This window comes from Hesperophylax consimilis, chromosome 7, assembly GCF_061612785.1.
Source record: "Hesperophylax consimilis isolate HC1 chromosome 7, BYU_Hcon_1.0, whole genome shotgun sequence".
Taxonomy (NCBI): domain Eukaryota; kingdom Metazoa; phylum Arthropoda; class Insecta; order Trichoptera; family Limnephilidae; genus Hesperophylax; species Hesperophylax consimilis.
In genome coordinates, this window is record NC_142842.1 from 773,710 (window position 1) to 791,052 (window position 17,343).

Genomic DNA, 17,343 nt, shown 5'->3' on the forward strand with positions numbered 1-17,343 from the left:
AAAATTTTTGGAATACACCATTGTAATAATATTATGTACTTACATTCAAAATGATATTAAAATTAAAATATTATTCTTCGATTTGTAAGCAATTATTTCTGATAGTAAATATTAAAATTATATGTCTGTTTATGAAAGTGGATATTTTTATAAAAATCATTGCTTGATAATATAATTATGACAAAGATTAGCAGATAATGACTGTAATATCCATTAGATAGGTACCCACTAATTTTTGTTTCAAATTCATCAATTTTTATTTTCTTTATTATGTACATATTTCATTTATTATATTACATAGTAATTTTGAACACAGGAATGCCATTGCAAGTTCAGGACCGAGCTGTTTAATTTTTTCTAAAGATATGTAGGTACATAATATGTACAGTGGTGTAAAAGTGACCTCTTAGAGGTTTTAATAATTAAAAAAATAAACTGTTTACTCTGAGACCAATGGTACCTGCATAACATTATATTCTATATTGACCATGAAGGTACATAGATACGTAATTTTAAAAAAGCTTTTTAAATGTACCTATCACTTGAAATTTAAATTATCTTTTTCTACAACTCAGTCCTGATTTTGCAATGTGATTTCGAGTCCTAGAAATTACTATTACAATATAATATGTATTATTACGTCCATTCATCACTTTCCTAAAATCCTTTTAGTCGCACTTTGGAGTAAAAAAAATAGGACAATCACTAAAATGGTTGCCATTGTTGAGGAAGGCAACGTGGCTAAACTAAATGTCTTCCAATTACTCATATCTAAATGTGTTGCATACATTCAAGCACTCCCTGAATCAGTAATGACTATTTGAACCACAGACAATAGAAACAAAGGAAGCGTGCCGACAAACTCCACGGACTATTAAAGCGGCAGAGCCAATGGAAGTATTATGCATCTGATATTTATGCGGGACGCTGTTGTGTGTTGAAGCGATTTACACGGGTGAACGATGTTGGCGACACGAGTTATGCGCGCATAATGGTTAACGGCACATCTCTCTCGGTTCTATTATGTATGATTCTGTCTATTAAACTGTCACATCCCCTTCGAGACCAGTTTGATAAATGGGATCATTGACTGGGGTGATAATGAACTTGGCGGTATTGCGTATAGGCGCCGTGGAATGTTCAGAACACTGAACGGGTGTTGTTGACTGGTTCTTGGGATCAATCGGTGCAGGGAAGTCGGACAGATCACCAACTGGGATACTTCTGCAATCAAGAATTAAAGTAATCTTAGGACGTTTCTAATAAAAAGGACATGAATAATACAAATTGTATTTATTTAAACAGTTAGTGCCACTGACAGGACCAGCACTCTGCGGGCGCAATTGGAGCATCCACTCCGGGCATCCAATTGTCAAGGAGCCAAGAAGCTGATAATACCCAACAGATCTAACATAAACAATAAACAAATCATTTATCTAGGGCATCTACTGGTTTTGCCAGACGTCGTCTGGCTCAGGGCGGGCCCCAGCCACTGAAGGGATAAAACTAAATGGAACAGCCATATAGATATTAACCGACCCAAATTGAAACTTATTTAAATAAGTTAAAAAACACTCCGAAATTAGACACTATTATTGTTAAGCTTGCAAAAGTTCATTAAAGTTAGTGAATAAAATGCACAGTGAAATAAAAGACAATTAATTAATAAATTGATGTACTTTTAGCTTCTTGGTTCATTATGTAACAACTCTTCAATTACAATTAATTGGATTACAAAAACACAAAAGAGCTTAGAACTACTAATTATGGTGAACAAATCGGTTTAGTCATTAATTGTCTCTACATTAGACAATAGCCATAACAAAGTTGAGTAAAAGATATTTTGACTTTTGTAAAATATGTTCATGTAGACCAAAATACACCGATTCTGAATAATATACATATATAATTCAATATTTTATCTCTCAGAATTATTAAATCGTTCTTAAAAGTGATTTAAAAGCTAAACTTTACAAATGCTCCCATGATCAGTTGAACAAAATCTGACGTCCAATGTGATCCGTAACACTCTGTGTTAAGTTTGTACCTACAAAGTGATAACTAAACGTCACTGTGCATCTCTTTGCGTACTTTGTGAACAAACGGGAAAGATTGTCATAGAGTTTTGTATTGTGTAGTTTTGTATTTTGTATTTGCATGATATTAGGTTCTGAGATGACTTTTGTGTTTTGGTTTAGTCATTGACAGTATCTACATTAGACAATAACAAAATAAACTAATTATTATTAAAATTACAAACTCTGTTAACGTTGAAGTAGACAACTTTTATATAACAGCTTCTCTTCAAAATAATATTTAAGTTATTCTAGAAGTATAAACAGGAGCTCGAGTAAATACAAAGGTGATCTGAAACATCACAAATGCAGGATACAGCTAAGCTGAAGTTTGAGCTAATTTTAGGCCGAAACCGCGACCAAAATTCATTTATTGGCCATAACCGAAACGGAAACATCCGTCAGTCACTAATGACAATCTGATCGTTGTGTTTTGTGGAATTTACCAGCCTCTGTTTCTTCACTTCAATAATACCCTCAGAGTTTCCTGTGTATAATGTGCCAGCTTGAGCGCCACTACTAATGAAGTATCTAAATGAATAACCTGGCGTACAGCTCCTGGGCCTTGGGGCGGCGGGTTGTGGCAGCAGGAGACCAGGTCATGTGGCTGCTGCTGCTGACCTTCAGGCGGGACAGGATGTCTCCTTGACTGATGCTGCAACCAGTTATAATACGTACAGTGTCAATTCTTTTTATAACATTTTCTAAGTGATTATCAAAGCAGAGTTCCAGCTTCCAATTGGTCTGTCACAACTGGGCTACTTATTTATTTGTGTTTAAAATTATTAAACCGACCATTAAAGAATTCGATTTTTCATAAAAATATGCCAAAGCAACTTTGGCATGTTTTTATGGGTTACAGTTATTTTAGTTATTACATGTAATTTTTCAAAATATAGTCTACAAACAAAAAATTGCTTTTAAACTCATAAGAAATCGAATTCTTCAATGGCTAGTTCTATAATTTAAAACACAAATAAATGGAACAGCTCCTGATACTAGATTATTTGCAATACATTTAGATTTTTTTAATTATTCAGTTTGGTTGGGTATTTTGACTTCAAATCCAAAATTAAGTTTTGTGTGAAAAGACCGCGCAGCCGATCCATTTAACTTATTGATCGCCGATGCTGAATGTTCACTGTGCACCAGTTGACTCTATTTTCGTAATAACTTACTTGCTTTTTGGAAAATGTAGTTGTAAAAGTGGTTTCCCTAGAATAGCTTATTATATTCAGAGAAATAAATTTTTAATAATGTCTATCTTTAAGGATACTCTGGCAGAGAAAAGATTAGTTGGAGAAAAATTGGTTTGGGACTGACTCCGTGCTTGTCACATCTCGTTACAATTGATACCTACGCAATGATTCAATTGATGATTGCAATTGCTGGATCTCCTCTGCAGTGTTGCCTGGGATATCATATTCTGTGTTGTGTTGAAGTGAGGTGTACTTTAGTTAAAAATATTGTGGATTAAATTTAAAACATTTTTGCAGCTACTAATGATATTCATACCGGAAATTCTCCCAGGCCACAGCCTGTGCCAACGCAGCCTTGAGGCTGGCCGGGTCGGACAGGAGGTCCTCGCCCCTCTCCCCTTCCTCGCTACCCGCTTCCCCTCGGCCCCCCTGCCCCTTCTTGCTGTAGTGCGGCGCGGCCTGCAGATCACCGCGCCAGTACTGTTCCTCCTTGGAATCTGACGGGGCCACCTTCTTTATCTGAAATTATATTTTATTTTATTAGATGTAACAGCTGTTTTCATAAAATAAATAGTATTATATATTCAAAATTGTCCAAAGAAGCAAAGCTAACAGTCCACAATGGAATGCTGGTACCTACACTTGCTGTATGGCAGTGAGGCATGGAACGGTGAGAAGAAGAAGAAGAAGAGCATGCTACAAACTCCTGGGGTTTATCATTTATTTATTTATTTATTTATTTATTATTTATTAACGCCGATTATAGCGGCTTTTACAAAAGAATAACATTTTTTTTTACTTATTATAAATACAGAATATACATAGATAAAAAAAAATATAAATACAAAATACATAAAAGAGAACAATAGAAATGGTTATTATAAATACAATGCAACAATGTGTATATATAAATATATAAACAATTAATTTACAATAAATCCCGGATAAACTAATACTTTAAAACTGTATTTGGTTATATTCAATCAGAGAAGCGCTGACATACAGTTTTAATTAAGTGGTGTTTGTATGAGGATAAACTAGCAATGTTTATAGATTCATCCAAAACATATTTATTACCAAGTACATGTAGGCGATTCATTATGGAATTGAGTTCAGCGTTAGATCCTGTATTGTTGCAATGATAGGGTAATTTGAAACAAACTGATCGACTAGGTACACGGAAACATATTAGCGAAAGAAGTTCAGGGGAGTTCAACAGGTTGGTAACGATTTTAAATAAATAAAATAGGTCAAAACAAATTCTTCTTTCTTTTAATGTATCGAGTCCCAATAAATGTAACAGAGAGGGGTAATTAATGTTTTCGGTGAGTATTCCCAATTTAAAATTAATATAACGTAAAAATTTATGTTGGACGCGCTCAAGGGAATTCTCATGTACACTGTAGTAAGGACTCCAAATGGTGGTGTTAAATTCTAGTTGGCTTCTAACAAGTGAAGTGTAAAGTAATTTGACAGTTTTTAAATTTTTAAAATCCTTTGAAATCCGTAAGACAAATCCTAACATTTGCATTGCTTTACTGGTTATATTATTAATATGTTTAATGAATGTTAATTTAGTGTCAAAGGTTATACCAAGGTCTCTTATTTCATCAACAGATAATAAGGTGTGATTATTGAGAAAGTAGGTGAACAACAATGGGTTTTTTTTTCTGTGGAATCTCATAAGTTGACATTTTTTTACATTAAGTGTTAATTTGTTTTTAAGACACCAATCGTTAAAGCTATTAATATTAGATTGAAGTGTTAGACAGTCCTCTATATTGTCAATAATTCTATATATCTTCATATCATCAGCGAACATTAGAATGAGAACACGGGTGAATATGTTTGTTACGTCGTTAATGAATAAATTAAAAAGTATAGGACCAAGATGCGAACCCTGGGGTACGCCACTGGTAGCTTCGAACATGTAGGATAAGTGATCATTAATACAGACAGTTAACTGACGCCTAAGTAAGTAACTCTTAAACCAAGATAAAAGGTTTCCATTAATTCCGAGTTTCAAAAGTTTATTAATGAGGATTTTATGACAGACCTTATCAAACGCCTTACTGAAGTCGGTATATATTTTTTTATTTATTTATTATTTAACATTATAAATGATAACAATATGCAGACTTATAAATAATTTGTTCATTATTATTCTATTTCTCCATAAGTTGAGCTCCAGGAGCTCGTGTTTATGGGAGGAGTCTTTACATTTAGTTCTAATGATTTAACAATAATCAAAAACTTTTGAAATAAATACAAACATAATATTAACATAGGTACACAAATTAGAAAATTGTTTTTTTAAAGATAATTAAAATAATTCATCTTTTTACAGATTAAGTAAGCGTGAGGAAATTAAGGGTACAATATATCAAGAAAAATTTAGAAAAGTAGTTTTTTTTAAAGACAATCAAATTAATATATATTTTTTACAGATTGAGTAAGTGTAAGAAAATTAGGGGTACAATATATCATTATCCAATTTTAGGGACTTAATTAACTTTTTGAATTGTTCATAATTCACAGTTTCGGTTACACTAATTTTATTTTTGGACAATAATATATTGTACCATCTCACACCTAAATACGAATAGTGGTGCTGAGCCGTGGTCGTTCTAAGCATAGGAATGGCTATCAAGCCATTTGTTTTGAATCTATTGCTTATGCTATCTGAGGGGTGAATTTTATAAATAAAATATTCTTTATAAATTTGATATAAGGCGATTCTCTTATACAATTCTGTTATAGATGGTACATTAAATTCCTGAAATATCTCTAAAGTAGGGGAGTCATATGGTTTTCTAAGGATGATTTTTATAATTATTCTTTGAATTGTAATTATGGGCTGTAAAGAAGCCTTAAAAGCCCCTCCCCACCCAATAATCCCGTACTGCAATAAGGACTGAATTAATGCATAATAGACAATTTTGATAGTTTTCTTATTTAAAATATTTCGTATATTATAGAAAATATAGATAAGTTTTCTTATTCTTTCAACAGTGAGATTAATATGGTCTTTCCATTTAACATTTTTATCTATTAAGATACCAAGATATTTTATATTGGATTTATGATTTAGTTTCGCGCAGTCCGTATTACATGTACCGTCATTTACACAGTTTTTAGAATGAATTGTTATGTTAATTAGGTTATTTGGCACATCTTCTTGTAGAGTGAAAGGAATACAATATGTTTTTTCTGTGTTAAGTGATAATAAATTGCCATCGAACCAATTTTTTATAACCTTCATATCCTGATTCGCTGCATTGGTAATTTCGTTCCATGACTTTTTTTCGATAATTATTGCAGTGTCGTCAGCAAAGGATATAAGTTTACCATTAAGTGATAATTTAAACATATGGTTAACGTAAATTATAAATAAAATTGGTCCAATAACAGTCCCTTGGGGAATTCCAAATTCTAAAGTTTCATCTACGCTAAGTGAGTTATTAAGTTTTACTTTTTGGTTTCTTTGAGTTAGATAGCTTTGCAGCCAATACCTTACCTTACCAATAATACCGATATCATTTAATTTATTAATTAGTTTTGTATGGGAGATACTATCAAAAGCCTTACGTAAATCAATGAAAATGCCAAGGCATTTATTTTTTTTATCTAATGCACGATATATAGTTGAAGTTAGTTCTGCAATGGCATCATGAGTGCCTAGTTTCTCTCTAAATCCAAATTGGCTAGGACTAATTATTTTATTATTTTCAATATAGTATAAAAGTTGCTTTTTTACGATCTTTTCGAAAATTTTTGCAATGTTTGAGACAACAGATATGGGTCGATAGTTTGATATTTCTTCAGGGCTGCCAGATTTAAAAACGGGTGTTACAATAGATTTTTTATAAACGGAGGGGAATATTCCACTATTTAAACTAATATTTATAATGTGTGTAATTGGAATTAATAATTCATTATAATTTTTCAACATTTCTACTGTGACTCCATCAAACCCTGGTGCAGATGCACCTTTTAATTCACTTATAATATTTTTTATGTCATCTGTTGTTACCGGTTTGAAAACTGACAGATTATTTTGTTTGTGACAGTCCTTTTCGAAATTATCTATTTTATAATTTTCATCAATCCGTGTAGCTAAATTTTGTCCGACGTTAGCGAAATATTTATTGAAGGCATTAGCACATTTTGTCGGTTCCATTAGGGCATTAATAGAATTTTTTCCGATATTAATTTTTTTAATTTGAGTTTTTTTGTTTTTTCTACTATTTATTTCATTTATTGTTTTCCATATATGTTTTACATTTTGTTTAGCCACATCAATTTCATTTTTGTAAAAGTTTTCTTTAGTTGTTTTTAGTAAACAGGTTAATTTGTTCCTAAATTTTTTATAATCTGTGTATATTTTTTTATCTAAGGGAAATTTCTTTGTCAAGCGATATAACTCTTCTTTTTTTCTAATAGACACGATTAAGCCATGTGAAATCCATGGTTTTATTTTTTTGAATTTTGATTTAATTTTTATGGTTTTAATATCTGTTGATGCTGTAATATAATTGCATAGTATATTATCAAAAATATTTGCGCATGTTTCAGCACATGTTGATTCTAATACGGAACGCCATGTTTCTGTTTTTATTTTTAGGCTTAATTTATGATGGTTTAGTGAATTTTTTGTAAAAGTATTGCATTTTGAATCAATATAATTATTAATATTAAGTTTTTGTATATAGATGCAAGTGTGATGATCAGTAATATTATTTTTTAATATTATCGTGTGTAATTTGTCGGTATCTTTAGTGTTACTCCATATGTGGTCGATACAAGATGGACGTTGACCCGTAATTTCTCTAGTATATTTATTTATACACAATATGAAATTCATTTCCGTCATATAATTGATAAATTCAGTTTTTATTCTGTTACTATTTTCGTTTGAAACATCTATGTTGAAATCGCCGATTATTGTTATGTTCTGTTTATTTTTTTTTGATAAGATAATGCTTCTCAATTCATCCATAAATGTGTACTCGTTTGATCCGTGTGTTCGGTAAATTGCAATAATATTAAAACACATTTTATTTACATTTAGATTAATATCTAAGCAATTAACTCGCTGCATAGGTACTTCTTCCACTGCGATGTTTGAATAGCAAGATTTAACAAATACAACAATACCACTATTTCTATTAATAGCACAAGATGTTGCGAAGTAGGTATATTCTGGTATGCAAAATTTATTGTATACGTTGGTGAATGCTTCCGTTAAAACTATAACGTCCGGTTTATGATTTAGTAAATTAATTGAGAGTAAAAATTCATTGAAATTTTGTTTCATTGATCTGATATTTAAATGGAGTACAGAGAATGAATTTGTTATTTTATCCACGATTTTATTACAATCTTTTAAAGTATGACAAATATATTCTGAAATATTAAGCGTTTTATCTAATTCCTCAGTGAAGAAATTATTCATTTTAAAAGAAATAAGGAAATAATATTGTTATAACTAATTGTCAAAAATGAATTTGATTTTGATGACAAACTATAAATTAGCAGCATATGTTCACGGATAATATCAAGGTTGACTTGAAATAGTTTTGGTGACAATATTGAACAACTTAGCATTATATTACTAGTGATGATATTATGAAGATGATACATACTATGTAGTATATTAATTTTGTTTTGTATAAATAATATTTTACAAACATTAACACTTTGAGAGTAGGCTAATATTTTAATGTTGTGTTTTTGTCTTAAAATTTTACAGAAATAGTTAATTAAATATTTTTTGGATATTACTGATAAATCGTTATCTCTTCGATGGTAGATTAATAACATTGAAATGTTTCTCAATTGTTCGAAAGTTTTAATATTAATAGCTAAATTGTGCGAAAAGTCAGAAAAGTGTGAAAAGTCAGAAAAAAAGCGTATTTGAAACAAAAATATAAAATTTGGTATTGAGTTTTTAATCTTGTTAAGAATTTTAAAGTTAGTTATTAAGAATGTTAAAGTAGGTACATACCTATTCATAATTTATACGCCCTTGGGCAATAGTCATCATTTTTTTTAAATACATACAATTTTTGCTATTTGCTTTATGATTTGTATCGTTTGTTGACTTGAAAGTGTTGTTTTGGAAATCACAATTTTTGCATTTCTCTTCTTTGTTTTTATTGGGACAGTCTTTCCAAGGATGGTCCATGGCGCAGTGCAGGCACGAAGCATTCTTGTCCTTATTAAAGCAGTTGACAGCTGAATGTCCAAATCTCAGGCAATGGAAGCATTGCATTATTGGATTAGCATCCTCCACCCGCACTCTGTGGTATCCAATATTAATTTTCTCTTTAGATATGAGATATTTCCTAAGTTTTCCACTTGTTTCGACTATATAGTTTGTAAGATTGTTTTGTCCTTTTGGTTTAAGCATTTTTACTAATTTTACTGAGTTTTTCGGATTTTCATCCATGATGATTTTAATTCCATCATTTTGGGTTATTAATGATTCTATTATTTCTTCTTCTGATAGGTCGATGGGTAGGTTTCTGATGAATAGTTTAGGATTTTTTTTTTCTAATTCTTTCGCGATCATAGTATTTTTGAAGACTATATTTATTTCTTCTGTTAGTTTTTTTGCGTGATCCTTTTTGGGGCAAGAGATGATTAGTTTCTTATTTGATGCTTTTTGTACTCCATTTACTGCAATCCCCAAATGCGATGTTTTAATTTTTTTAACTATCATGTCTCGAATATCATCAGATGTTGTATTAGTATTTTCACTTGCAATTATTAATGAGTATTTGGCCTCTGGTATAGGTATTGAGAAGGTTGACTTGTTGTACGTAGTATTAGTTGATTCCTTTTTTTCCTTTAAATAATTTTCAATTTTTTCTGAATGTTTTTCTTCATTTAATATAAGTTTATTTTGTAGCTCAATTATTTTTTCTTGTAGTTGAAGTTTTTCCTTGCACCATATTTCCTCTAGCTGGTGTATATCTTGTTCTATGTTACTCCTTTGTTTTGCCTCTTTGACAGATGAGCATTTTCCTATTTCAATTTTAATTGAGTCAATTAATGATTGGACACTTCGGTCCATAATGAGTTATTTTTTTTGCGGGCTGTCTGGTGACTAAACGCAGCCAGCCTGCTTTATTTTTGCAACAACAATATGTTAAACTGGGTATCACTGTGGTTTGTGGTTACTGAGTTTATCGAAATTTCTGTCCGTGCGAGCTGCACGGCAGCAGAAACTAGACTGAATATAGAATCAACTTGTTGTTTGTTGGCAAGTGCATTGGAAATAAAATTTTCATATAATGTTAGGTTAGTCAAAGTTGATCTGCCGGAGATAAAGCCGTGTTGACAAGTTGCGATACAAGAGTTTACAAAGAAGCTGATTTTCTTAAGAATCAATTTCTCAAAAAGTTTAGGTATAGACGATTGAATACAGATAGGCCGATAATTTTCAACAAAGGATTTATCACCACTTTTAAATACAGGAGTTAAGTAGCTAAGTTTCCATATTTTTGGAAAGTGTCCTGTGGAGAGTGACTTATTAAACAGTATATTAAGCGGAACAGATAAACTTTGGACACAATTCTTAAGTAAGATGGAAGGAATCTTATCAGGTCCCGAGCTTGTTTTAGGTTCAAGTGATTTAATACAGACTATAATGTCTTCAATATCAATGTGTATTTGCGATAAGTGTAAATTTATATCAGTATTGAAGTAAGGAATTAAGTCATCTGGAATATCAGGTTCATACACGTCCTTAAAGTAATCAGCAAACATGTTAACAATTTCATAAATTTTACTGGAGCTATTTTGTCTGTAACGTATATTACCAGAAATACCAGCATCATTGTTTTTCATTGATTTTGTGTATTTCCAAAAGTATTTTACATCATGAAGTATCGTGTTCTCAACAGAATTAATGTAATTTTTATAACATCTTTTTGTCATTTTTTTGCAATCTCTTCTAATATTGTTGAATGCCATATAGTTGGGAATTGTTCTGTGTTCTTTATATTTTTTATGTGTTTCTTTTTTAATAACAATTAACTGAATTAATTCTTTGCTGAACCATATCGGATACTTTCGTACTTTATGATGAATTAGAGGAATTGTGTCGGAAATGATACTATTCAGTTGAGAGTAAAATAGTTCTACGCTATAGTTGAGATCACCTTCCTTGAGAACAGACCAATTTACTTTGTTAAGTGCATGATTAATGTCCTGATAATTAGCATTAATGAAATTACGACTACAATTTTTAATTAGGGGATCACACTCTATTGTAATAGGTAATAGTATTGTTAGTGGAGGGTGGTGATTATCAATTGGGTCAAAGGATTCGGCTGACTCATAGACTTTTATATCCTCATCAGTAGAGAAAATTAAATCAAGTGTCCGATTACTACAATTCGGCACATTGTTACATTGAAATAGACCTAAATAGTTCGACATGTCTAAGATTTCTCTCTCGCACGCCGTTAATGGTAAGTAATCCAAATCATTAAATTTACAATTAGGTAGGTTATAGTCACCGCAAATAATAATATTGTGATTAGGGTGGTTAGATTTGAGTAGCTCGACATCTTCACAATGATTTTTATACATTATTATATTAGAATTTGGTGGAATATATACACATCCGATGATAGTTTTTTTGGATTTATCGTTTAACATTACAAACATGTAAACCAGAACATGTAAACAGTTTAATGATCCAGATGCAATGATAGCCATGTTCAATGGCGTTTTAAGAAGTATGCTGGAGTATGCTAGTGCGCTAGTGGTGTGTGGATTCCGCACTAAACTAAATATATAAATATGCTGGAAAAAATCCAGAAAAAAATTCCTCAGGTAACTTATCCAGGGTTCATGCACCATATGGACTTACTTGAGGCAACAAATTTAGCTTAGAAACCAGACATTAAGCAAATCTTGCAATAGGTACTTAGTACATCTATACGTGGACGCATGGAACTTATCCGAGGTTCATGCACCATATAGACTTACTTGAGGCAACAGATAGATTTAGCTTAGAAACCAGACATTATGCAAATCTTGCAATAGGTACTTAGTATGTCTATATGTGGACGCATGGAACTTATCCGAGGTTCATGCACCATATAGACTTACTTGAGGCAACAAATAGATTTAGCTTAGAAACCAGACATTATGCAAACCTTGTGATAGGTACTTGCCCATTCCTATTGGAATGCTATGGCTTATATGTGTAACTTACACGGCAGAACCGATGATCTAGCACAGAGGAATGGTGCTGTTGAATGGTGTTAAGAGTGTTACAATAAGAAGATTGTAATGTAAATGAATTAATAATTGTCTCACAATAATAAATAAAATGCCACATTTGAATGTCTGTGAAACAAGAGTCAATGAGTCAAGAGTCAGAAAAACTAAGGGGTATGACATGTGTGAAATGGTGCATGAATGTGAATGAAGCAAGTAGCTTGTGCCGAGACAGAGCGTGTTGTAATGCAGTCCATCCTCTCTGCCCACCCCTTGGGATAGTTGCATAGTTATTTTGGGACAAGAGTTGTAAAATTTTGTACATGTACTATTATTACTAGTTATTATTACGTATTGAAATATATTACGCGCTAAAACCAAAATATGCTGACTGAAATAAACCTGCTAGTGGAAGAAACTGCCAACAGATCGCTACAAATTATACAACTTGAACTTACAGTGTAAACCAAGATCCCAGCAAAGAAGATGCAGACAATGTTGACAATGGTTAAAAGCAGACTGATGGAACCATTGACAGCGAGCTCTATGACAGGATTGTCGGAGTACTCGTGAGTCTTTACCACCGTCGTGAACCTGGTGTCATCATTCAGGAAGATCAGGTGCACCAGAGACATCGCCCAGAGCAGACCCTGCAGCAGGAGATCACAAAATCAAAACGTTACTGACATTCGTGACATCTGAGAAGCGAATAAATAAACACGGAACTTCTGATTAGAAGTGAGTCGTTCGCGAACGAGTCGGCTCAGTGAACCGGATCTTTACACCGATCCGTAAGATCCGGTTCCCAAATCAGCCGCTCACTCGTTCGCGGATCGGTAGTGACTCACCCGTTCGGGAACGGTGAGCCGGTGACCCGGTGACCCGCTTCACTCGTTCGCGAACGAAGAGCCGGTGAGCCGGTGAGCCGGTGACCCGGTGACCCGCTTCACTCGTTCGCGAACGGTGAGCCGGTGAGCAGGTGACCCGCCAGACCCGAAGAGCCGACTCACCCGTTCGCGAACGAAGATCCGCATACATCGTTCAACGGATCTCACGGCTCGCGGGTCACTACTGACGTACTGACCGGATTGATCATATATACGACATAATAATACTGGTATTCCCGCTTGCATAACATTTTAGTTGTTGTGTCGGCACTTATTTAGTTTATTATAACAGGAACAAGGAAGAGTTATATTATGTTCATGGTTTATTTTCAGTTAATCATTGATATCGAAATAATCGTAAAAAAGTAATGTTGGCATTGAGTACTTACATGAACGACGTTTAGCTATTATTCTCACACCGAAGTATTTTGTTTCACAACACAATTTTTATATTATTATTACACTTATTTGGGACAGAATTAATTTAAAATAGATTTAAGTTTATTTTCATTGTTCTATATTTTGATTCCATTCACCAATTGATTTTTTTAAACTTAATTTAAAGAAATTTTTTCAATAGTATTGATATAGATTATAGATTTTAATTTAAAAATAAAACATCTGACAATTTTTGTGGCCGCAGAAATGATTCCAAATTTCACTCTTTTTTCTTGTGGAAATCATGGTAAATTTAAATTAAAGCTATTATAAAGTTCGTAATTATGTTTTCCGGGTAAAAAAAAACTAAAAAGCGATAAGAAACGTGATTCAACGATTACCGTACGATTGAAGTTTGACGTTTTGTACCAAAAACCTAACAAAACAAAAGATTTCTCGATTTCATTTTTTCATTCTAATAAAAGGGTATTCCAATAAAATTGGGAATCCCCTTTGAATATAATCATAAATATACGATATATTGATCGATTTTTCTGGGCAAAAATTTTGTCTTCGAAATATATAATATTCCCAAAGAAGCAAAAATGTCGGAATGTTTCCTCACGATAGCAAGGTCCCATCTGACGAAGCGCAGTCCTGAGAAATGACCTTTAAAGCATTTATCTTTTCAGCTCATTCTTCCGGAGGGAGCTTTGTCAGACGCAACCTGTTATGAAACATCATAAAACCCTAAAAATATTTTAAATGCAACTTTTATAAAAGAAAAATGAAATCTCATGGTTTCATGTTTAAATACTTTTATTTTATAAGCAATAATTATTAGCCTAAAACACTCATCCACATTGAAAAATCTCCTGATAAAAGATACATGACGCCAACGGGACTTGAACCCGTGTCCTTTCGATTTCCGGTCGACAGCTCTGACCACTGAGCTATGGCGGCTTATCTCTTATCCGCGAAATAATTCAATATATACTAGTGTTTCAGGCTAATAATTATTGCTTATATAATAATTGTTACCCTTTGTGCTATGCATAAAAAATCTTGTCTTAAACATTAGTTTATCAAAAAAAAAATAATAAATACTTTTAATTTCACCAAAACATAAAAATAGCACATTGTATAATAAACGATCCAATTTGATTTCGGTCACAATGTACAATTAAAATAAATTTCACTAGCGAATCTTAAACATCTTAGGACACTGTAGAGTGTAGAACACATGTCGATTTCAATATCTGTACCATTGTATAATATCGACGACTACACGTATGTATTCTTTTATCGCGAAGAACTTTGTTTTTATTTTATTTATGGAGGGAGGGAGGGGGGGGGGGGTTCAATCGAGCCGGTTCACTGAAGCGGATCTTTCAGGTGAACGGGACCCAGTGAACCGGCTCCCTCAACTGAGCCGCTTCGCCCATCTCTACTTCTGATAGATTAGTTCGTTTTTCGTTTATCCGCTAGATGGCAATGCTGATTATGAAACGGCGGCTACTTGATTTGATAATATAATAAGACAGAAGATGGTATTAAAAAAAAGCAATATCTGTCTTCTAACGTAAAACATAGCAAAAGTTAAAACATTTAAAACACTACACCAAATGAGCACTATTTTAAAATAAATTGTCAGGTTAGATTACATACAGCAGGTACATTAATAACTTGCCACGTTAGATTACATACAGCAGGTAAATTTTAAATAACTTGCCAGGTTGGATTATATACAGCACGTTTTTACAGTATGAGGAGTCGTAATTAAATAATAAAAAATATCATGAATTGAGCAAAATGTTCTTATTTTCCGAAAGTATAGGCACTGTTAGTTTTATTTTGGACTGTGTTTAATAGCAAGGCTATTCAGGGTTACGTAATAAAAATTAGAATCTAAGGACCAGTTGTTTCATAGAATTTGAACAATTCGTCAAATTTCAAAGTTACTTTTCAAGTTCCGTCATTATTTCTGTTTTGTGAAACAACTGGCCAATAATGATATAATAACAGAACTTGAATAGAACCTTCACATAACTTGAAAATCAACTTTGAAATTTGATGAATTGTTCAAATTCTGTGAAATAACCCGTCCTTTGAATATGGAAATTTGGAGTTGTGGCTTTTCATACAAGTTTAGTATTCACCCAACATTTTGAAACTAACGGTTTTTTAGTATAATATTATGATATTCTGGTCCGTTGTGTAACTAATTAACTACCCATCACGCTGTTTCCCCGCAGGGGTAGGCAGAGAGGATGGACTGCCAAACAACTCGGTCTTGGCACACAATCCTTGCCTCATTCACATTCATACATCGTATCATACATACTATTACATACATACGCAAGTATCTGATTCACTCGATCGTGTCATGTCTTCTTCGGGCGTCCCCGACTCCTGCTACATTTGTGTCTAGTTTATTTTATTTCATGTGACACATCAGCTCCCGGCCTGTCACCCTTCTAAAGGACGACGTTGATTTTTTTAACACGCTGTATATTTTTTTTAATCATAAATAATAAACCTTTATAATGGATCAAAATTTGAAATTACTAATGAAAACATTTATATTGTAACTCAATTTAACTTACAGCATTGACGGCGGGTGGCAATAGTGATGCTGAAATGGCGACACCAACAAGCGATGTTGTGTTACCGGCCAACACCGCAATGGCCACTGCAGCGCCCGAGGGCACCGCTACCAGGGCGCCTATCCACAATGACCTTATTTCACATCTGGAATTAAAGCAAATAATGATACGGCAAATAATCTGAGAAGCTCGAAGCGGATGGCGCTAGTGTGGTTGGAGGTCATTTGCATGACATGACAGCATGTAATACGGTTTATAAGAAATGGTGACACCAACAAGCGATGTTGTGTTACCGGCCAACACCGCAATGGCCACTGCAGCGCCTGAGGGCACCGCTACCAGGGCGCCTATCCACAATGACCTTATTTCACATCTGGAATTAAAGCAAATAATGATACGGCAAATAATCTGAGAAGCTCGAAGCGGATGGCGCTAGTGTGGTTGGAGGTCATTTGCATGACATGACAGCATGTAATACGGTTTATAAGAAATGGTGACACCAACAAGCGATGTTGTGTTACCGGCCAACACCGCAATGGCCACTGCAGCGCCTGAGGGCACCGCTACCAGGGCGCCTATCCACAATGACCTTATTTCACATCTGGAATTAAAGCAAATAATGATACGGCAAATAATCTGAGAAGCTCGAAGCGGATGGCGCTAGTGTGGTTGGAGGTCATTTGCATGACATGACAGCATGTAATACGGTTTATAAGAAATGGTGACACCAACAAGCGATGTTGTGTTACCGGCCAACACCGCAATGGCCACTGCAGCGCCTGAGGGCACCGCTACCAGGGCGCCTATCCACAATGACCTTATTTCACATCTGGAATTAAAGCAAATAATGATACGGCAAATAATCTGAGAAGCTCGAAGCGGATGGCGCTAGTGTGGTTGGAGGTCATTTGCATGACATGACAGCATGTAATACGGTTTATAAGAAATGGTGACACCAACA

General features: G+C 33.5%; 1 protein-coding gene across 1 annotated transcript in view; it reads right to left on the reverse strand.

Annotated features, from left to right (window-relative positions):
- Positions 1 to 1,040: 1,040 nt before the first annotated feature.
- The window catches only part of LOC149422108 (uncharacterized), a 60,803-nt gene continuing 44,500 nt past the window's right edge, over positions 1,041 to 17,343 (reverse strand). Inside the window, exons 5-9 of the mRNA XM_089633527.1 lie at positions 16,383 to 16,527; positions 12,970 to 13,161; positions 3,591 to 3,793; positions 2,620 to 2,730; positions 1,041 to 1,224 (exon numbers count right to left, since the gene is read on the reverse strand). Coding sequence (XP_089489653.1) covers positions 1,041 to 1,224; positions 2,620 to 2,730; positions 3,591 to 3,793; positions 12,970 to 13,161; positions 16,383 to 16,527 — 835 coding nt within the window. The remainder of the gene's footprint in view (positions 1,225 to 2,619; positions 2,731 to 3,590; positions 3,794 to 12,969; positions 13,162 to 16,382; positions 16,528 to 17,343) is intronic.